The following is a 23,292-nucleotide window of genomic DNA, read 5'->3' as shown; positions in this document are numbered from 1 at the left end:
GTTTGTTTAGATGTTGTATTTTATTCTCATTGTCTTGCTTCTTTTTGTACACATAACCTAAATAGTAATTTTAGAATGGTGTTTCCATGCTAAAGCTTTCGTATCAGCCTCTAAGTGTTTATCTCAGTTCATTTCTAATCCTTAGACAAAATGTATTGTGGTAAACCACAATATAAAATACAATATGGCATCTATAATTAAACCAAGATGTAACATAAACTTTACATTCTTTAGGACCAAATTACATTCAGGATCTTCTGGTTTGTTATGAACCAACCAGATCCCTCAGGTCATCAGCGTCAGAACTGAACGTGGAGAGGCAGCGTTCAGCTTTTATGCTCCTTGCATGTGGAACAAACCACAAGAAAACTGCAGGTCTGCTGACTCAGCAGTTTTACTTCAGGGTTAAAAACTTTTCTATTTGCTGCCTTTTATCAGAACAACTGTTAATTTCCCACACTGGAACTTTATTTCTAGAATTTTATCTATTTTATTTTAAATTGTTTCCTTCTGTTTTTATTTCATTTCTTTTATTTCATTTAAAGTTTGTTTTTATGCACTTTTTATTGCTTCCTGTGCCCCACTATGATGATTTTAATGTTTTACATAAAGCACTTCAAATTGTCTTGTACATGAAATGAGCTATACAAATAAATTTGCCTTGCCTTGTCTTGCCTTACATGAGATGACATCTGGCAGAAGTCAACTTCATTTTTTGCCTTTTTTTAGGCCTATGTTTATAAAATAAATATTTTTTTTATAAAAAAAAAAAAAAAAAAAAAAAAAACGTAGAAAAGCATTACAATTTTCCTTTGCCAATAAACAAAGTTTTTAAATTTTGTTTAGTTTAATTTCAGCCAGATTATGGAACAAAATGTGGAATGTAAATTATGACTTTAAAGTCTAACTGCACCCCCTACTTTCTGCAAAACTCCACCTCTATGTCACAAAAACAGCCTGGTTTCACCCTGTAGAGGCCATCATGAACCATTTTTTCCCCACAAAACCCTGTTTTTAAAATAAATGGGGAAAAAATACAAATTTTATCAACAGTATATGTTGTTTTCATCACAATTAAGTAATGCTGTGTTGTTTACAACTTTTAAAAAACATTTTTGGGTGCACTACCCTTTAAAAAAGAACAAAGAATTCAAATAAATACTTGGGGGCAAATATCAATATATACGTAATGCTATATTTTTTATTTATTATATATGTAATAAAGTAGTAAATAAACTGTTTAAGAGTACGTTTAAAAGCCAATGTTTTATTTTTGACATTTTCCAGCTCCATAAGTTTTACTTTGAATGTCTTATCCGGAAGTGCCGAGTTTCTCCAGTTAAACCAATGAGCGGCCTCGCTGCTGCCTCCTCTTCTTCTTCTCTTTTTTCCCTCTCTCTCCCTCTCAGGGATTTAGGAATGTGGAGACCAGCAGCTACGTCACCCGCAAATCGCCTGGGGTCCCGTCGATGGAAAACTTTTAAAAAGGCTCTAAACCAACAATAAAAACTCACATTGTAAGTTTATTTAACGGACAAGTCCTTTTTAAACCTCCATATTTAACTTTAACAGTTGTTAGAGATGTTTAAAGTTTTCTGTTAAATGTTTTCTGTTAAGTGTCCGTTAGCTCGGCTGCATGAAGGGCTTAAAGAGGTTTTAGCTTGTTTGGGTGACTTTGGGTTTGGGTGACAAGCTGCCTGCTTTGTGAGGTGTTTTTTTTGTATGTCGACGTGGTGTTGAGGCTCAGATACTGAAGTCAAGGCAAGTTAAAGCTTGTTTGCTGTTCTTAAGGTTGAAGTATGAATGTGGGTACAAAAAAAACAGGAAAAAAAACTGCCGACATGATCGCTTCGGAAACGTGATGCCTTGAGATTAGCGGCGGTTAGCAAAGAAACGGTGTTCTCTGAACTCTCATGCAGATAAATTCGGTCTCTTTTCTCTTTATTTGTATTTATTTATTTATTTTCCTGCAGTTATTATTGGTGGAGGCGAGGTGTACACAGCTCACAGTAATTCTGATCTATAGGGACGCACATTTGCTGATTGCCTGCTGTGTTTTGATAACATTTACCTCCCTAGGGACGCCCGTCGCTGTCTCCATGGTAACGCGGCGGACGCCCTGCCTCGCCGTTGTCGCTTTGAGCTGCCTGCAAGGAGGCGGAACCGGAGAGGAACGACGGATCTAGGATTTCTACTCCCCGGATTAAAGGCAGAATCGGTGTGAGATGGTAAGGAGAGCAGGGCTGGATGAGGACAGCTGCAGCAGAGGTAGATGGAGTCTGAATCTGGAGGCATCTCAGCCTTATTTTTCACTCTTGCCTTCTTCTGACTGTGTGATGTGTGTATGTGGGGCATTTCATGCTAATGTGAATTGATCGGTGTCTGTTTTTAGATCTAAAGCCTGTCTTTGGTTTGTGTTTCAGCCATTTCACGACGGTGTATACTACCCGTACACCAGTGACACCCAGGGGACCCATTCATCTGCAGGGATCCCCTCCCTCCTGAACTCACCGCTCAGCCAGCACTCCGTAAACGGCCACGCCATGACTCCTTCCAGCGGCGTCTCTACTGTCCTCCCCTTCAAGTTCCGCCCCCGCCGGGAGAGCGTGGACTGGCGGCGGATCAATGCTGTGAACATAGATCTCATAGTGAGCCAACTGGACGTGGACGCCCTTCAGGAGCACATCGGCATGGTAACCTTCTGCAGCTTGGATGGAGAGCGGTGCCAGCGGTGCCAGAGCCCCGTGGACCCGGCTCTGGTCAAGCTCCTGCAGCTGGCTCAGCTCACCGTGGAGTGGCTCCTCCACTGTCAGGAATTCCTCAGCCTCAACCTGCGAGCAGCAGAGGAGCGGTTGTCGGCAGCCGGCAGGGAGCACGAGCAGCTGCTGGCTCAGCAGAAGAAGCAGGAGGAGAAGGTGACGGTGCTGAGCACCGAGCTGAAGCAGAGGAAGAAGGTGATTCGCACCCAGCAGTCCCTGCTTGCTCCACGAATCATCAGCAGCCAGAAGGTACTTCTGATGGGCTAAGTGCTCACCGTGGGGGGGGTTATTATTTGCATTCAGCAACTCCATCACCCCCACCTCCTTTTCTCCTCCTCCTGGCCCCACTCTATTGTTGCTAAGATCTATTCAAAGCTGTTTGTAGGATTTGAAGCTGCCGAGCCGACTGCATAGATTTGTTTCAGTCAGTTGTTTTCCTTTTAACTGTTAAAAGTCCAAGACATTTTTTTTTTGGTAATTCTGGTCTAGTCGTTTTTTATTTTTTTATTCAAACCAGTCTGTAGCAGCTGAAGCTTTTAATCCCAGTCAGCATCAGACATGAAGTTTCCAGCCTCAGCTGTCAGGTTATGAGGCTAAAATGATGTAAAATGAATGTATGAATAGATTTAGCAGCATAAAGGTCGACCAGAAGAAGAAAGCAGAATTTATTACTAACAGAACTTTGTAGAAATAACACACAGATCAACAGTGACCAAACCTTTTCTCATCTCATCGTTCTCTCAAGTTTTGGCTTTCAGGAGAAAAAATATTGTTATTGAAACAAACACACAACAGAAACTATTTCCATGTTTCCACTTTTTCCTCATTTCCAGTTATTCCTGCTACTATTTACCTGCTATCCTCACTAAACCAACTCCAGCTCAGCTGCTTTGTGGCGCCACCGTGCATCAGAAACGTCTTCTTGGCTTTATTCCAGCCATAGAGGAGCATTATTTTTCTTCTTTTCACACACACATAGAACTTTCTGCTCACTGGTTGATCTTTGGCTGCTCCTGATTGGACGTTACCGTCAATCTAAGCTCTCTGATTGGTGGAAAGTCTGACAGGAAGTGGCTTCATCATCATGTCCAGGTCTAAATAGAGGTCTCTTAGCAACATAGTAGTGATGGTGATGTTTTTATGATGAAATGTGATAAATAATGCTGTTATCATGGATCATTGTGGATTTACCAGATAGAGTCTCTGAATAAAACTACGTTTAGTGGCTGGATTGTAAACCTCCTGGACGGGATAGAAAACTTCCGTAGATCAGCTAAAGGGTAAAATATCTATCACATTTTATCCCACAGAGCTACACACCACCGCTCCTGAGACACTGGTGATGGTAGAAGTGATAGAGCGAAGGTTGAATCCACCTCCTCCCATTTATGTTTTGTCACCCGAGTGTGTTTTTGACAACATAAAACATGCATTTCTCTTACTATCTTTTTATGGTCCATCAGGCTATTTTTAGCAGTCAGAAATCTCCCTGTGAACTCGGTCTGTCTGCCTCTGACCTGGCTGAGCAGTTGCCACGGCAACAGTTGGAGCGTGTCTTGACAGCATGTGGTTGCTAGGTGTCTGCTAGAAACTCAGCTAACAGACAGCTTAATAATTCATAAAGAGGCCACGTGTGTGTGTGTTTCCATCACTGTGAGTCTGACATGAACACACACACCTCCTGCTTCCTTGGCTAAATTTAATTTAGCTCTAATTTCCACAGTTATTCCAAAGTGGTAATTTAATTTCAGCCAGCCTTTAGGCGCACCTCTCCATGTCACGTAGTTTGAATCTTTTTGCTGCCGTATGCCGGTGACAAGATATCAGTGGCAGCCGGTTTAATGTTGAATGAAGTCTGGAGAAGATGAGTGGCGGCGTTAAATGCAGCGTGTGATGTGTGTGGAGCATGCCTGTTTGTTAGCTGTTTGGGAGCATGGTCACGCTTGCTGCAGGGAGCACATGAACATCGCCCGCGCTGTCAGTCTGTGTGGAAACGCATGCCTGAGCTCAGCCGATGCTCTGACTGGAATCTGACTGTTGACCTGGGTTTTGTCTGGATCCCTTTCACACGTGACTAATAGATTGATCGAGCTGCACTCGGCTTTATGTTGCTTACTATCACATTAAAACCTTTTTTTGCAGCCAGTTTAAATGTAAAGAGACTAAATTGGCTGCAGATTGTTGTTTTTCTGAGCTTTAAGCCTCAGAAGTAAACTGTCGGTATAAAACAGAAATGATGCTGCAGAACACACCGCAAGACATGATCAGTACAATTACACCCACTCTCCACCTAGAGCTGTACGAAATGGCCTAAAAATAAAATTTCCTCATTTTTTAAACCAGGGCCGATTTCTGATATTAATAGAATTTTTTTCTTATTTCCTGCATGTAATTGTGCCTCAAAAAACAAATCAATAAGTCCAGAATAACATGAATAAAGGCCGTCTTATCCACCGTGTAAAACAGCTGCATGTCTTGCGAAGTGATGTGCCACCTCCGTGTTTTCTTTCCACTCTGATTATTTTTTCACCGTACAGAATAATGCAGGTTGTCTCTGTTAGGGCTGGTATCACCACTAATAACCCAATCCCAAATCAATTCATTTATGCATATTTATGTAACAATAGCAGGTATTTTGTGGATAGTAAAGACATTCTCAGATAACCATTTTTATAAAACAATGAGTCCATTTACATGACCAAGAAAATCTGATATCTGGGAGTAATCAGATTACTGAAATAATCTGATTAGACACTACATGCACTAAAATATTCTAAAGATCATTGTCTACATTTACTGGTCATTATCAAATTTATTTCGAGTATATACGTGGTTGCTGATGTCTTTTTTCCCCTAATTAATTCCATTTTTTTCTCCTTTAAACGGATAAAAACCTCCATTGAGATTAGAAATCTATTTTTTGAGAGTGACCTGGCCAAAAAGTTAACACAACCACAAGTCAACCAGGAGACATGATGGGCCGAATCCGGGCCACTTCTGGCACTTATGACTCAGTTACGGCACTGGCAAGTGTTGTGTGGGCCAGAAGTGGTCCTGATATGGGGCTTCCCGTATTAGGACAGTTTCCCTGTGAGCCACGTGTGGTGGTCGTGTGCCTGAGTTTCTGCAGCTGCACTCACATTTAGTCCATTTAGTGGAGAAGGGTTGCATCTAAAAGTTGCAGGATGGTAGATCTCCAGGACCAAACTTGGGCCCCCCTGGATTACCCGTTGTAGGCAGACTCAGGGGATCCTGGTATTTTTGACAGTCACCAAAGGGTAACACATATTTGACAATAAAAGACACTGGATTTAAAAACAAATGTCAAAAAAGAAGAGTTATTGCAAAAATTCATGATCACCAACCAAAAAAGTCACGTGGAGGGCATAAGGGTTAAATACCGATTCACAGAGACTCACCAAAATTGGACAATAGAAGATGGAGAAACGTTGCTGGTCTGAGTCTCCATTTCAGCTCCACATCCAGATGCTCGGCTCAGAATCTGGTGGAAACATTCAAAGGCTTCAAAATTACCAACACTGACAAGACCAGGGGTCTCATTTATAACCGTTGCGTACGCACAAAATGGGGCCTGAAACTGGCGTACGCCTCTTTTCACGCAAAGGTTGTGATTTATAAAAAACAAACTTGACGTGAAAATGTGCGGTCTTTCACGGCAGCTCTGACCCATGCGTACGCTGGTTTTGGAGGCTGGGGGAATTGGCGACACAGATGGAGAGGTGGGGAATTAACAACACACTGCATCCAGAGTCCTCTTGTGGCAGCGTGGGGTCCTGTCACCATGTCTCCAATTAATTTTGCGCTCTGGCTGTATGACCGCAGATGTGATTTCGGCTCACTGGTCAGCGTGCATGACTTCAACCCGGCAAGAGTTCATAACCCGTCTCCGCTGTCTATGCGTCCTGCTACACTCTTCCACATCTAATTTCCCTAAATATCAAATATTAATAGATAGAGAATAGATATACTTTAAAGTATAAGAAGGATTCATAGCAGCAGTGTTATATGCTGCACAGGTGAGCTATAACCACACAGCCTAAGGACCTTCCAAATAAATAGAAAGCTAAGAAAAATAAATCTCCTATCAACATATAATCAATTTGCCCACCAACGCATTCTCCTCCCCAGTGATCACCAAGGCTCTGTCCCGCTCACAGAGTTAACTGAGGTAACTATGTGTTGCCACTCACGACACTTACTCTTATTTGTCACGCCACTACTGTGGCTACCAAACAAAATAATTTTTCGACTCTCCACCTCACTCACTAATGCATCGATTTCTGCCTCTGTGAAGTTGCGTTTTTTGGTTCGCTTCCCTGCGGTTGCCATTGTTCATGGATCACAACATGGATCAGCTGGCTCATTTTAATACACGCTGAGGTACTTTGCATTGACCATTTATGGTGGAAAGTGGGTGTGTAGTGGGCGGAACATGAGCCAAATTCACCTGCGCAAACTTCAAGGACGAGTGTGATTTATAAAGGGGAAATTGCTTGCACCTGTGCGTACGCACGGTTTTATAAATCAGAATATTTTATGGCGTACGCCAACTTCCGGTTTTGGGCGTAAGTACACTTTTAGTAAGAATCCTACGCACAGTTTTATAAATGAGACCCCAGGTCCTGATGTTGTCCTCTCAGCTGGCCATTGGTTTGGGGTATAACAGCTTTAAAAGTAATGAAAGAATTAACGTAAATGTGTGTTTTCTCTCTTCTAGTGTCAACATTGTGATAAATCCTTCCTGAATGCCTCGTTTCTTCAGAATCACATGCAGCGTCGGCACCCAGACGAGTATCAGATCCGTGAGTCGATCAGACAGATTGATCCCTGGAGGTAGAAGTTCCTCATGCAGGGGAGAGCTGGATAACCATTTCCTTGTTTTACCTTTCAGAGCTGCAGTCTGACAGCGAGAAGAAATCTCAGATTGACAGCCTCAAAGTGGAGATCAGCAGCCTGAAGGAGCAGATCGCTCAGCAGCAGCAGGCCTTGCAAACCAAAGTAGTTCAGGTGGGACCACCAGTCAGCTCTGTCTCTGAGGACTGGTTGTTAACTGGTAAACGTTGCTTAAGACTCTTTTTCAGAAACTGAAGGAAAGTCTCAGGTGTCGCTGACAGAGGTTATTTTTAATGTGTGCAAACTCAGGAGAAGGAGCAGCAGTCGATGCAGAAAGACCTGCTGAGGGAGCTGGATCGGTTCAAGGCGGAGGAGATGGCGCGAATGGACAGGAAGTTAGAGGACAGCAGGGACGGCATACGCAGGGAGATGGAGTTCCTTTACAGCCGAAACATTCAAGCTCTCAATGTACGAACAAGACCTTCTTCTTTTCAATGCAGCCTTTCTTGTTCTTTAAAACTCTGATGTTTGACGTGTTTTCATTCACAGGAAGTCAATCAGAATCAAACAGCCAAGCGTGAGAAAGCAGCCAGTCCTGTGAGCTCTCAGCCGGAGAAAGATGTGGACGTCTACAAGGAGATGTATGTCCAATCCGTCCAAAAGCTGGAGCACCAGATGAAGAAGCAGGTCAGAAACGAGAGGAGACATTTGGCTAAAACCTGAATTTATTTTTACCTCTAACATGATAAAACCTTCTCTTTCAGGATAAAAAGTGGGAATCTAGACTGCAAGACATTAACACCCAACACGAGACTGAAAAGAACCAGGTATGCATGATGAAAAGGACACGCGTCGCCTTTTTAAAGCATTACAATGTCAGTTTTCCATCATTCAGCACATCATCTGACGCAGGAGAAGCCCTGCATGTGTTGTGGTCTGTGGGACTGGGGGTGTTCGGTCTGTCCTGGGCCAGGCTGTTAGCATGTAGCCGCCTGTTAGCATGTAGCCCCCTGTTAGCATGTAGCCCCCTGTTAACATGTAGCCCCCTGTTAGCATGTAGCCGCCTGTTAGCATGTAGCCCCCTGTTAGCATGAAGCCCCCTGTTAACATGCAGCCCCCTGTTAGCATGTAGCCCCCTGTTAACATGTAGCCTCCTGTTAGCATGTAGCCCCCTGTTAACATGTAGCCTCCTGTTAATATGTAGCCTCCTGTTAGCATGTAGCCCCCTGTTAGCATGTAGCCCCCTGTTAGCATGTAGCCCCCTGTTAACATGTAGCCTCCTGTTAGCATGTAGCCCCCTGTTAGCATGTAGCCTCCTGTTAGCATGTAGCCCCCTGTTAGCATGTAGCCCCCTGTTAACATGTAGCCTCCTGTTAGCATGTAGCCCCCTGTTAGCATGTAGCCCCCTGTTAACATGTAGCCTCCTGTTAACATGTAGCCTCCTGTTAGCATGTAGCCCCCTGTTAACATGTAGCCCCCTGTTAACATGTAGCCCCCTGTTAGCATGTAGCCCCCTGTTAGCATGTAGCCCCCTGTTAGCATGTAGCCTCCTGTTAGCATGTAGCCCCCTGTTAGCATGTAGCCCCCTGTTAACATGTAGCCTCCTGTTAGCATGTAGCCCCCTGTTAGCATGTAGCCCCCTGTTAACATGTAGCCCCCTGTTAGCATGAAGCCCCCTGTTAACATGCAGCCCCCTGTTAGCATGCAGCCCCCTGTTAGCATGTAGCCCCCTGTTAACATGTAGCCCCCTGTTAGCATGTAGCCCCCTGTTAACATGTAGCCTCCTGTTAGCATGTAGCCCCCTGTTAGCATGTAGCCCCCTGTTAACATGTAGCCTCCTGTTAACATGTAGCCCCCTGTTAACATGTAGCCCCCTGTTAGCATGTAGCCCCCTGTTAGCATGTAGCCCCCTGTTAGCATGTAGCCCCCTGTTAGCATGTAGCCCCCTGTTAACATGTAGCCCCCTGTTAGCATGTAGCCCCCTGTTAACATGTAGCCTCCTGTTAGCATGTAGCCCCCTGTTAGCATGTAGCCCCCCTGACTTGTGACCTGGCTTAGTCTGTAGGTACACGTTTGTTTACTGTGATTTCTTTTGGCTTTGTGAGGGACTGAGCTGGTGAAGAACAGGGACACAGTTGGTTTTAAAAAGGAACAGATTTTATTTACTCAAAAAAATACTCACGAAACTATTTGGGCGCTTAAGAGGTCAAATGAACAAAACTAAACAAAGTATAACAATAAGACAGAAAACTTCAAACTAACTATTTAACACGTAACTCAAACGAAACCAAACTGATGCAAGAAACATGAAACAAAGGGGCACTTATATACTGACTGATCAGACCAGTCTAACACATGAGGGGTTAACAAATATTAACAAATACATTAAACAATGAGACAAAACCTAAAACAGTTAGTTCACTTTTTACTTCACAAAAGGAATTACCAAAAATTAAACAAGAAATCAAACTAATCAAAATCCAAACAAATCTAAATATTTAAAGATATGGAGGCCATGGATCTCCCCTCTGGAAGGAGCTGGCTTGGTCTCGGCCCACGGTACTTCCTGCTGCTTGGCTTCTACCGGTTGAGCTCACTTCTGCTCCCAAGCGTTCATAAGGCTCCCCCAGCACCATTAAGAGAAAGGAATAAATGTTAAATACACAGCACTGGAACAGAATTGAAAATACACTGGTGCTCTAATGTGCGCGCTAACAAAAGAGAACTAAAGCATTTCAACCTAATTTAAACCAAATATAAACAAAATAGTGTTAACTCAAACTAACATAAGTGAAATGTGATGGTGTGGTGGGGGCTACCGCCTTTAAATGTGTGGCTGGAGGTGCCACCATCACAGGCTCGTAAGACTTGTTTCTTGTCTTCCTTAAATCTTCTTCTACTACTTTTTTTTTACTTTTTGCTTCTTTATTTTTCTAATTTTTCTGCTTCTTTTTTGTTGTTTTTTAAACTATTTTTTTCTATGTAAGTTTTCTTTTTTTTTCCTTAAAAAATTTCTTTTTGTTTTTTTTATTTTCTATTTTTGTCTTGTATTTTTCTTTGTTTTCTTCTTAATTATTTTCCTTTTTTCTTTGTATTTATTTTTATTCTTTTTTGTATTTATTTTATTTTGATTTTATTTTCCTTTTTTTATCTTCTTTGTTTTTTTCTTTTTATTATTTACCTCTCATTCTTTGTTTTTCTTATATGTGGTAGTAGGTCAGTAGTGTTACTATTACAAGTCTGATCATACTTGCGATAGTGGCTATTATCATCATTGTAAATATCATTATTATTTTTCCTATTATTATTATTATTATTACTATTATTATTATTATTACTATTATTGTTATTGTTATTATTATTATTATTATTATTATTATTATTATTATTATTATTATTATCTTCAGTATAAATAATCCGAAGCTGTCATGCTATAAATCTCCATCATGTCTGCAGCATTCATCAAGCTTTCATTGAACTGATTCAGTCTGGATCATTCTTCCTCCTCCTCCTCCTCCTCTGTTGTCTTCCAGTTGCGGAACGAGCTGAGCAGGATGCAGTCGTCCGTGTCGGAGCACCGGGATTGCAGCCAGAGGCTACAGCAGCTGGAGAGGAGGCTGCAGGAGAAGGAGCAAACCATCAAGACTCAGAGGGAGCAGGTCTTTTCCTCTCACTGTAATCTCCTCGCTGTGCGATAATGTGGGGGGGAAGTGAGGTGGAGCGTTATCCCTTGTTCAGGATTTCCTGTATTTGCTTCCCAGGCTTGTGTTGACACCATGATACTGTACATTTGGCAGGAGCTGTAGAGCACAGGAAGTTTTTCAGGCTTTTCCCCAACTAAATCCTCCGCGTTAGTTAAGCTGTGAAATGACTGAGATTGTAAAGAGAAATCAGTTTAAAGAGGAAAAATGTGTTACTGTGTTCTTCCACAGATAAAAAGTATCTCCTCCAATCCACCCACCAAAGTAGTGGAAGTTCCAGGTATGCTCGCTGCTCTTTGAGTGTCCACCGATCCTACAGCTGGAGCCGGATTCTGCTTTGAAACGGTCTTATATTTCTGTTGCTTCTTGTTTTTCAGTGGCTGTCAGTGCACCGGTACAGGAGCTGAAACAAAAGAAAGTTGTACTCGGTGAGTTAAAGGTCATGAAAGTATAAAACCTCGTCACTGGTGGAGGTTGAGCATGTGCTTCTCTGCATGAAGGATTCACCCAAAAGCATTTCTGAGAAAAAGCATTAGTGTCACCACATCCTTGTCCCCTTTTAACACCTGTTTTATCTGACTCCCTGACAACCAATGACTGCTCACCTCACGTGCTGTCCAATTAGAGGAACCAGTCTCTGCTTTAAAGCTGGATCCTATACAGGAGTTGTCAGAAGAGGAGAAAGGTAAAGAAGCTGAACTCATCCGAGCCGGTCGGCTGCATGCTGCATGGATGCATCGGTCTGCTCTGAGCAACCTTTTCCCCTCACTGTGTTGATTTTTTGTGAAAAGCAAAGTTCATTTTAATTTGAGAGATTTTTCAGACTGATGTGTTTTTTTTTTGCCGTCTTTCAGGTGTAAGGTTTTATGTATGAAGACAAATTAAAGCAATCATGCTTCATTCAAGGTCAAAGTCAGATAAATGCAACCTTAAATGAACAAAAACGTGAAACTTTTTACGTCATTCTTTTGGAAGGTTGGTCAGTTTGCAGCCCTGCAGCTATCAGGTGTGTTAACACAATGCCAAGAAGGAAAGACATCAGCAATATTCTTAGAAAACAGCTATTCCTCAGTCTGAGAAGGGTTATAAAGTCATTTCCAAACTATCTGGAGTCCATCATTCAGAAAGATTATTCACAAGACAGCTGGCAATCTTCCCGGGCATGGACGTCCCAGCAAATTCAGCCCGAGGTCAAACCCCAGACCTCCATCCCAGAACCTCCAAGCCTCGGTTAGCAGGTAAATGTTAAAGTTCATGACAGTCCAGTTAGAAGAAGACTGAACCAGTATGGCTTGTTGGGAAGGTTGCAGGAGTTTGGCAAAGCTGCATTTGAACAAACTGCCAGACTTCTGGAACAATGTCCTCTGGACAGACCAGACCAGAGTGGACATGTTTGGTCAGAATGCACAAAAAACCAAACACCTCATAGCAGCTGAGAGCGCTGTGGTAAAGGATGATGATCTGGGCTTGTCCTGCAGCCGTTGAGTGGACCATGAACGTCTTCTGGAGTCAGTCCAACAGCTAAAGCTAAACCTGTCTCATGCAGCAGGTCTACACCAGAACCAAGGCGTTGACCTGGTCCAGTCAAAGTCCAGACCTCAACCTGACTGAGATGCCGTGACTGAGACTGATGACGTGATCCAGAAAAATCTGCTGAAGAAGGTTCTGTTAGCTGCTGATTAACAGGATTTTTCACACACTGCGTCTGCATTTGGACGTGTAATATGTCACATGTTGGGGGTGGTAGCCTAGTGGTTACAGAGGTGGGCTTGGGTCTGGGGACCTGGGTTCAAGTCCCCCGGCCTAGCAACTGAGGTAAACCACCGTGGGCCCATGAGCAAGGCCCTCCCCGGGCGTTGGAATCTGGCAGCCCACTGCTCCCAGCAACCAGGATGGGTTAAATACAGAGAAAGAATTTCCCAGCTTGGGATTAAATAAGCAGAATTAAAATAGAAATAAAAAAATGTTGTTCATCTCAGGTTGTATTTACTAAACTACAACTTCGATTTTTATCTATTTGTTGTGACACTTGAAACTTTAGGATTTGGAAAAGGAAGTGCTTCATTTTTCACATTAATGTACATCTTTTTGTTTTTGTCGACATTTCTAGTCATGATCCATCGTCTCGCTGCTACTTGTTTTGTTTGGTGTGTTTTAGTTTTTTTTTTAAGGGGTAAAATAAAAACAACTTGCAGGTATTCCCCTCCTCTTCCTCCAAACTGCAGTAACGTCCATTTACCGACTGAGTCTGTGGCTTCCTGTGGAGGTTTCTAGATGCATGCTCACCTCTGTGTCTGCCTGTCATTTATTTAGTTTGTTTATGACTGAGTGGGGTTTCTTTTCCAGACTCCAGCAGCATCTCTGAGAGGAGGCCTGTGCAGAAGAAGCCTGAACCCGAGAGGAAACCGAGGACTGACAGCAGCACTCTGAAGAAAAACCCCAACATCAAGAAGGAGATGCGGCCAAACATCGAACACTCTGTCATCAAGAAGCTGGAGAGTCTGGGGGTCAAATCTGTACGTTCCAACAAAACAAAGATCCTCCTCTGCTCCGTCGCTGCATGAACGTTGATTTTATTCCCATCACTGCTTCCCAGGACCAGAGCGGCCTGAAGAAGACCGAGTTCAACTCTGTCCTGGCCAAGGTGCAGTCGAAGAGGGAGAGCGTCGCCAAGACGATGCCCGATTACTGGCGTCATCGGGAGGAGATAGTCAGCATGGTGGAGGAGAAGCTGGGTGGGCCGAGAAGCAGCGATCTGGCTCCAGAACCACAGACCAGATCCAAACAAGGTGCTTTCAACTGAGTCATCAGAAAGCCTCTTAACACATGACCTCATCTTTAAATCTCCAAATCTGTCCCACACACCACTAGTTAACTAGTTATTCTCACCACCGCTTTAATCTGTTAAAGCTGATTTACTGAAGTTGGTGTCTGATCTCATTGTTTTCATATCGTCTCTGTACAGCGTTCCAGATCCGGCCGAGGTCCAGCAGCCTGCCCTCCAGGGCCAGCCAGGCTGCATCTGGACCTGCCATCAAACAGCCCAAAACCCCGCAGCCAGCACCCAGGTCCAGAACCACCATCCAACCCAAGACGTCCACGCCCAACTCCAAGACAGTTTTCAGGGTCAGAAATAGGTAAGAAGATTTTCTCCCTCTGGCTTCGAATAAATTAGTACAACATGATTCAGTAAGACTTTTTAAGATGGAAAATATCGATATACACGAGCTCTTCTGCTGTGTTTATAATAGTAATAGTTAACCCGTAAAGGTCACATATTATGCAAAATTCACTTTCTAAAGGTTTTCTAACAGTCATGTGTGTCCTAGTATCCTGTGTGGGGCCCATATATGAGAAATCAGTCTCCTCTCGCTTGCTCCAATTTTTAGTGAATGTGTGCTCAAACCGGTGAGTCTGAGATCTTTCCCTCTGTTACCTCACGAAGGGAAATAACCACTGCTCCCGGTAGTAAATATTGTCATTGATCCGCCCGCCGGCTAGCTGAGTCTGCCCTTTAAAGTCACCAAGCTGGCACCAGTGAAAGCCGGATCCGGGGCGTGGACAGGTACCACTCATGAACATTTAAAGGTTCAGAAACAGTCCGTTCTCAGTAGAGCTCAATAGAGACACAATGAAATGGCTGAGATTAAGGACCAAGGCTGAATTTGGGGAAATACACTTTGAAAACACAGTTGTTGTAAAAGCCATATGAGATTGTTGAAAAAATGTATGTGACCTTTAAAACTCCACTATTTGCTATTTTTGATCCTCTTGTTTTTTATTTTTTATGTAAAACTTCATGTAGCAGCTGGAGCTTTTAATCCCAGTCAGCATGCAGACGTGTTTCCAGCCTCAGCTGTCAGATTATGAGGCTAAAATGATGTAAAATGAATGTACCGGTGGGAGCAGTAGTGTGTAACTACCGTTCCTGAGAAATACAGGAAATATAGTCTATGTAAAACTACAAGAAAAGAAAACAGGTGGACCAGAAATAGCAAAAAAAAAAATGCTTTAACAGAGAAGCTTCTATTAATAAGACATTATTTAAACACTATTCAAGTCGAGAACTGAAATGCTGAGAAAAGCAGCGCTTAAATCTTCCTAAAAAGAACTAAAATATCTGATTCTGCAGGGTCCGTAAAGATAGAAACGTTATTAAAAACTAAAAGTGCAGGTTGTGTGTGGAGAGCTTTAAAACCAGTTTGAGAAACATCTTTTAGACCATGTCTGAAGCTGGATGAAGACTTTCTCCAGCGACTTTGAAAGAAAACTCATTTCCAGATTGACAGAACTGCAGGATCCAGATTTGAATTTTATAAAAGAGGCTGAATATGTATAGAAGCACAGACTCCCCAGATCCAACTGCAAATGGCAGAATGTTTTCTTCTCCACCACCAGACGCTGAAAAAAGTGTGTCATGCTCTGTTCTGTTAAGAGAAATGGAGATCATCACGTCCTGCACAGGCCACAAAGCTGTGGTGCAACAACTAGGATGAAATCCTGGGCCGACATGTTTTATTAACATGAGGGAAGATGTAAAATAAAAGCATCAGCTTACGTTGATCAGGGTTTATGAAGTTATTTACTGATGTCTGCAGTGGTTTGACCAGGATGCCTGTCAGCCACCACATGCAAAGCAGGACTCGTCCTGACGTGTTTTGGGCATTTTTAAAGAAAAAGGGTAATAATTTAAAGCCGTACATGTGTGGTTTTCTTCAGGACTCCTCCCTTCAGCTCAGAGGAGGAATCTGAGGAGGAAGACACAGAGGAGGAGGAGGAGCCCCTGAAGCAGCTGACGGGCAAGTCAGCAAAGTCCAGGTTTAACCAGGCGACTCCGGTCCAAGTCAGAGCTCACCACACCGGTCCGGTTCTGACCAGGCAGGCTGCAGTCAGACAGTCCTCCACCTCTGAAACCTCAGTGGGAGGCACGACCAGGACGGCAGTCACTAAGATGGAGAGCGACGAAGACGAGGATGAGTGGTCAGACATCAGCGAGCTGCAGGAGATCGATCCAAAACAGCTTCAGGGTCACAAAGACCTGAATGGAAATGTGGAAAAGAGAACCTACGGCAAAGGTTGGTTCCTCACCGTGTCTGAGCTCTCCATGTTCTCACCAGTTCCCCCAGTTTGAGCTCCTCTCTTTTTATTTTAGAGAACAAAATTAATGACTTGGCCAGAAAGATGGAGAAGCAGTTTGCAGAGCGAGTGGTGAAGAAACCAGCAGGGGGCGTCAGCATCTTAGCCGAGAGGAAGGACGAGGTTCAGGATCTCCTGGTAAGGGACCTCCTGCAGCAGCTTTGACTGGGAAAATCTTATTTTAAGCTTTTTAATACATACTTAATATCATATTTATATTTTTATATTTTCATTTTTTTTTTTTTATTATTATGAATTATAGTTTTTTTTTTTTTTTTTTGCAACTTCCACTGCAGACTTTGACCTTTTATAGTCGGTGACTCTCAATATGTATTGATGCCCAGAAGACCAGTGAGGTCCCAGACAGCAGATACCTATCTGTAATATAAAATAATATTAGACTGAATAGTAAATTGCAGCTCATTATTAAAAAACAGTTCATTATAAGAGATGGGATCTTAATGCAATGCAAGTTTTCACTGCATCCAGTGGTGGTCCAGCCACATTCAGATATCTTAAAATAACAAGTAGAAATAAAAAATAAGCATGTATGTTCGCACAATAATGCACATTTCTATTTATGGATGAATGAATTACTATTTACCCATTTCTCTATGTCCATCGTCATGCCTTACCAGTAGAACCATGAACACATGGCAGCTCATGTTTTAATGGGTCCAGTGTTTCCTCTGATTGGTGAGGCATGAAATTCTCCTTAGTCCTGGTACACACACAAAGATTATCGACTGTTTTTGTCCCGATTTGAACCTTTCCAGACCAAGGACGGCAAACGCCCAATTATCTTGAGTCTTATAAGATTTTCCTATAAATTTTTTTTTTTTTTTTTTTTTTATTATTAACCTGTCTTGTCCAGCATCGTTGCAAACAGAATGATTGTCTGGCTGCTGTCTGGTGCTGGGCAATTTTACTCTATCAAGCAGGGATTTATACTACATGTATAAAGTCCCTCTTGATGACATGAGAAACTTTATTAAATCAGACTCTTAATGCTGGACTCGACCGGAGGGGACAGAGAGAGAGAGAGATAGAAAAGAAAGTAGAGAGAAGAGGGAGGGGAGAGAGAGGGACAGAAAGGGTGTGGGGAGTGCGGGTGGGGACTTGAAACATCATACAGAAGACCATGTAATCCATACTACTTACAACATATATAGCTAAGATCATCCTAGCCAGTAGGTCATTACACAACTAGTTGATAATAGTAACAATAATAATAATAAGAGTAAGAGTAATAATAATAATAAGAACAGAAATAATAAAAAAAAGAAAAAAAAATATGATAATAGATATAAGTGAAACTGCTGTATTCAAGAACACGCGCAGAGAAACCTGTGTGGATGTGTTGGAGAACTCGGCCACACGGCGACGCAAAGACTGTGTGGAGACGTTCGGGAAGGAGTGACCATGCAGAGTGATCATGCAGATGCCACCTCACTTGAACAGAGGCCAGAGTCAGGCCAGCGGTCCCGAGACCCAGGCCACCAGCCCCCCCGCAGGCAACAGATCCCGACCGGTCCACAGAGACGACCACTCGCCCGCCCAGGAAAGCAGCAGCAGGAGACCCCAGCAGGAGCCGCCCCGCGGACACAGGGCACCGGCCCCGGCGGGCCAAGGCCAGCAGTCCCCGACCCCCCCGGGCACCGGCCGCCCGGGACAGACGGGGCAGAGGGCCCGGGCCCAGGAGCGCAGGGACACCCCCCCCCCCCCCCCCACAGGCCGAGGGCCAGCACGCCACCCGGGGGGACCCGGCCCGCCCAGACGGCCACCACCAGAGGCCAGCCCCACACCCCAGCACCCAGCCGCACACCCCTAGAACCAGTCCTGCCCCCCCCCAGACCAACACACACACACACAAACACACACACTCTCCTTCCACTCCTCCATTCATCCTCCCATGCATACACCATTCAACCCTCACATACTCTGTCCTCCCACACACACACACCATCCTTCCACCATCCATCCTTCCACACACACACCATCCTTCCTCCCACACACTCACCATCCTTCCACCATACACTCTCCCACACCTACCCCATCCTCCCACACACACATCATCCCTCCACCACTCATCCTCCCACACATACACCATCCTCCCTCTCATACACCATTCATCCACCTTCACACCTCCCACACACACACACACACACCATCCTTCCACTACCCATCCTCCCACACATACATCATTCTCCTACACATACACCGTCCTCCCTCTCCTACACCAAACATCCACCTTCACGTACCCCATCCTCCCACACACACACACCACCCCTCCATCACCCACTCTCCCAAACATACACCACTCCCCCACACACACACCATCCTCCCTCCCATACACCATCCATCCTCCCGCACACACACCATCCTTCCACCATCCATCCTCCCACACACTCCCCCATCCCTGCACCATACATTCTCCCACACATACCCCATCCTCCCACACATACATCATCCCTCCACCATTCATACTCCCACACCCACACCACCCCCCCTCCCACACACCACGCATCCACCTCCACACACCCCACCCTCCCACACACCATCCCTCCACCACCCATCCCCCCACACCCACACCCCTCTCCCCCCCCCCCCCCCCCCCCCCCCCCCAACACACACACACACACAAACACCATCCCCCCACCACCATCCTCCCGCCACCCCACGCCGCGGGGGGACAGCCCCAGCCAGGAGGCGAGGAGACACGAGCCAGGCCCCCACCCCCCCACCCCGCCCCCACCCCCCACTCCCCACCCCCAAAACAGCACCTTCCCCCCAGGGCCAGCAGCCAAAACCCCCCGGGACAGCCCGCCTACGCCCCGGGCCAACGCGACAGGCCACCCGGCCCGCCCCGCCCCCGGGCCATCCATGGAGACAGGGGCGCTTGAAGACCCCATCCCCCCTCCCTCCCCCACTAGTGATGGAATATATTATGTGCTGTTTGCAATTAAAAAAAGAGGGTTAAAATTGGGGGGCAGTAACTGCATTGAGGAGGGGGCGGGGCCACCTGAGCAGTCCCACCCACCTGACCTCGCATGTTCCACCCCCCAAAACGTGTTTGTATGTTGCAAATGTTATTTGTGCTCAGTGACTAAGTGGAATTAAAAGCTGGGAGGCATGCTGCCGCTCGGCGAAGCAACGGGGCCACTATGATGACCCCCCTGCCCCGCCCAGCGCAACAAGCACACCTCCCACAGCCCTACCTGTGTATGTAGTGAAGAGTGGGGGAGGGGAGGGGTCAGGAGATGTAGGTCCAGAGGGGAGTAAGCCTCCCCCCTGGAAGACGACCCGCCAGTGGCTTAGGGCGCCCCCGTCCCCCGCCGGCCCCGAAGGGCGTCACAGGCCCGGAGCAGGCACCCCAACCCAGGCACGCCACGAACCCCCCCAGGGGCCAGCCACCAGCCCAAGGGGCCACTTTCCTCTTTCTGAGTGGGAGGGGGGCGAGGCAAAGGAAGGGAACCCCAGGCCCACGCCCCCAACACCCGGCCAGGGCGCCCCCCAGAGGACACGTCCTTTTTCCTATAAAATTAACCTTTGGGCTGATAATGGGCTCCGAAACGGGCCATGGCCGACAATCAAAAAATATTCAACATCTTCAATATTTACGACCAAAAATCTTCACGCGTGGGGAACGCCGATGACTCCTGAGTTGTGACTGCGTGGATGGTAACGTGGTACGGACTGTAGCCAATCAGAAAGCGAGCTGACTGGAGAACAAGGAAGTAAATAAAGTCCGCGTTCACGTCGTCTCCAGTCTGTTATTTTTTTCAGTTCTGGATTCTTCTGTTAACAATAGTCCCAAGACCACCATCATTCCACCGTCCTGTATGTCCTCTCCCACACTGGATGATGTGTTTTCTGGTTGTTGCTATGATTCTTCTTCTTGGTTTTTTGTTAGATCACGTTTCATCCCAACAGATTTCTGGCTCGGAGGACTAGATTCTAGGTCGGTTGCAGGACGGCATCGTTATGTGTGTGTTGTTCTGTGAATAGATCAGCGGAGCCACCACACACAGTACGATCAGAACCGTTAAATGCCAGATTTTTTTTATCTTCACGTGTGAGGTCTCGACCAGATGAGAAATCTCATCAGATTAAAAATAAATCTTTATGTGTACCAGGCTTTAGTCTTAATCACTCTTCGGCCACTTGAACTGCCAAAGAATAGTTCTCCATCTTTATGAAATCAGTTAAATATTAATACAAAAACAGCCCTATCAATCATTTTTCCCCCAGTAAATCTGTATTTTCTTAGGCTTTGCTTTTGCCCCTTATTTGTCCCTGGTGGGTATGACCCCTTCATCAAGTAAATAAAAATGTCTTGCCACTTGTTTTCTATGGTTACACTACAAATACAAAAATCCAGGCAGAGAAAAAAGAGAATGAAAGAAAATGAAACTATATGATTAAAAAACACTACATGTTCAATGTCACTCAGTTTGAGCTGGATGCTAATAACACGTTACAATACGTGTTTAAACTACCTTACAGCCACTTGCAACATTACAGTAAACTGTAAACGTCATAAAGAAAAACAAAATTAGTTACCATAGCTACGCAGATGACACACAGGTTTATATGACAATGTCACCAGGAGACCGAGGCCCCGTACAGGCTCTTAGTAAATGCATTGAGGAGATTAACTGAAGAAAGTTTAGACACATCCAGCCATTAAACAAAAACTAAACTGAGGTGTTGGTTTTTGGAGCCAAAAAGAAATGTTTAAAGGTCACCACAGAGCTTCAGTCTATACACCTAAAAACCACCAACCAGACCAGAAATCTGGGTGTATTGATGGACTCAGATCTTAACTTTAAGAAACGCATTAAGGGAATTACAAAATCAGCCTACTATCACCTTAAGAACATATGAAGGGTAAAAGATGTGATGTCTCAGCAGGACCTGGAAAAACTAGTCCAGCTTCCATCTTTAGTCGGCTTGATTATTGTAACAGTGTTTTTACAGGTTCTACCTAATAAATCAATTAGACACCTGCAGCTGATCCAGAACTCTGCTGCTCCAGTCCTCACTAAGACCAAGAAAGTGGACCACATCAGTCCAGCTCTGAGGTCTTTACACTGGCTGCCGGTCCGTCAGAGAATAGCCAGGCTACATCTGCTACACTGCTGCTGGTCTATAAAGATCTGAATGGTTTAGGACCAAAATACATCAGTGACCTCTTGACCCAGTATGAACCTACCAGAACCCTCAGGTCATCTGGTTCCAGTTTTTTATCAGTTCTCAGAGTCAGAACCAGACATGGAGAAGCTACACACCACTACAGTGGTGTGTGTGTCTGCAGATAGCAGAGTGGCTGCAGCCGGGCAGTTCCTGCTGATCAATTTCATTTCAGGCTTAGAATATAGAAATTAAATTAGATGAGAAATAATCTATGTAATTTTATCTTTTATTTATTTTTTATTTAGATTTTTTATCTTTATAGATATCTTGATCTTCAGTATATTAAATTTACTACTTACATTTCATATATATATAGATATCATGATATAAATTAAAAAGAACACTTTACAGACAGATATAACATTTGTGTTTGTGGTGACAGTACACAGATCTCGAGGACAGCAGCGAGTGGGTGGTCTCCTCCTTAGAGGACAGACAGGAAGCATCTAGACCAGCACCTGTCCACGGTTCTGGGTCCACGAGAAAGAGCCTGGACTCACCCAGCACCAGCATCTGGGGAACCTCCACAGGAAAGGCTCCTAAATCAGGTCGGTGTATGAAGATGTGAGAAGGTTCTGGTCTGAAAAGCTGTAATAATCACGGCTCGTCTTTCTGCAGCAGGTCTGACTGAAGCTGGAACAGGAAGCACCCTGAAGAGCAGCCTGTTGTCTCTCGGTGACATCAGTGACTCATAAACAGTAAATATCTGTAACAGCAACGTAGCGTACACAAACACCTCCAATAAAAATCCCAAAGAGCCATATTTTACTTATAAAGGAAAGCAATACGACAGGGAGAGCTGCTCAGATTTTAGTAGAGAAAAGATGTCGAAAAACATGTTAGAAACACATGAAATCAGTTTTTCTTTACAGCTTCACTTCATGTCGCGTGCCAACGCTTCGTTTGCCTCAGATGTTTTCACGTGATTCTTTTTCTAGTTTTTTACACCTTTTTGTTAAATTGTATGTCAAATTTTATACATCTAATTTTATATTTCTGTGTGATGTTGTATAAAAGTATTTATATGAGCAATAAAAGATTTATTTGTCAAACACAAGCTTGAAATAACGTCAATTTCTGCCTCTAACCTCTGATTTAATAAGAGAATTCACATTATTGACCATGTCAACTGTACTAAAGTCAGACAAAGTATAACAAAAAGTCATTTTGGCCTTTTTTTCTCTATAGATCAGTTTGCAGAAATAGAATTAAATGAATAGTGACTCTAATGTGAGGAGAAAGTCCTGATCCAGCCCTCATTTCTCAGATTCTGCCTCCAAGCAGCCGGAAATAAGAGTCCTACACTGTCTGAAGATCTGTCAAAGTTTTTCTTGGGACATTTAATGTTTTTTAAATTTATTTAAAGTCCTGTCAAATATTTTTAATTTATTTTTATAAACAACGCAGCGAACTCAAAGAACCAGTTTAAACTGGATCTTTAGGCTTATTGTTACAGTCTGTTGTCACACATATAATTTGTTCCCATTTCTATTAAAAACCAGCAAACATCAGACAGTCTGACAGAAAACAGGTTTTCAGCAGCAACAAGGTGATTCCCAAACAGCTGGTAGCTGGAAACCTGGATTATCTCAGCGTGGAGCCAGAAACTGGACACGTGGAGGACAGAAGAAGAGTCGGGACTAAAA

At 44.2% G+C, this 23,292-nt stretch overlaps 1 protein-coding gene across 5 annotated transcripts; it reads left to right on the top strand.

Moving 5' to 3' along the window:
• The first annotated feature begins 1,399 nt into the window (after positions 1-1,399).
• On the top strand, positions 1,400-22,669 carry dzip1 (DAZ interacting zinc finger protein 1). 5 transcript variants are annotated; one of them, XM_041979089.1, is made up of 19 exons: positions 1,400-1,517; positions 2,080-2,268; positions 2,424-3,008; positions 7,498-7,582; positions 7,672-7,787; positions 7,923-8,081; positions 8,163-8,300; positions 8,378-8,440; positions 11,147-11,272; positions 11,546-11,594; positions 11,692-11,742; positions 11,940-11,999; positions 13,661-13,830; positions 13,911-14,103; positions 14,280-14,451; positions 16,034-16,389; positions 16,467-16,588; positions 22,029-22,194; positions 22,265-22,669. In XM_041979089.1, exons 2-19 carry the CDS (start codon positions 2,248-2,250, stop codon positions 22,339-22,341), a joined length of 2,709 nt encoding a protein of 902 aa, XP_041835023.1. In that variant the 5' UTR covers positions 1,400-1,517; positions 2,080-2,247; the 3' UTR covers positions 22,342-22,669. The 5 variants fall into 5 exon arrangements, with proteins under 5 accessions (XP_041835023.1, XP_041835025.1, XP_041835024.1 ...); XM_041979091.1 differs by having other exon boundaries at positions 1,410-1,517; positions 2,080-2,228; positions 22,265-22,668; XM_041979090.1 differs by having other exon boundaries at positions 1,410-1,517; positions 22,268-22,668.
• The last annotated feature ends 623 nt before the right edge of the window (positions 22,670-23,292 follow it).

Source organism: Melanotaenia boesemani, chromosome 24 (assembly GCF_017639745.1).
Source record: "Melanotaenia boesemani isolate fMelBoe1 chromosome 24, fMelBoe1.pri, whole genome shotgun sequence".
Taxonomy (NCBI): Eukaryota; Metazoa; Chordata; class Actinopteri; order Atheriniformes; family Melanotaeniidae; genus Melanotaenia; species Melanotaenia boesemani.
The sequence above is the reverse complement of the archived record's forward strand: the minus strand, read 5'-3'. Positions and strand labels throughout refer to the sequence as shown.

Excerpts from the sequence above, each read along its gene's own strand:
- dzip1 (XM_041979089.1), top strand. The coding sequence starts at position 2,248 with ATGAGGACAGCTGCAGCAGAG. Across the intron at positions 7,788-7,922 it reads TGCAAACCAAAGTAGTTCAG|GAGAAGGAGCAGCAGTCGAT; the intron begins GTGGGACCACCA and ends GTGCAAACTCAG. Across the intron at positions 8,441-11,146 it reads ACGAGACTGAAAAGAACCAG|TTGCGGAACGAGCTGAGCAG; the intron begins GTATGCATGATG and ends GTTGTCTTCCAG.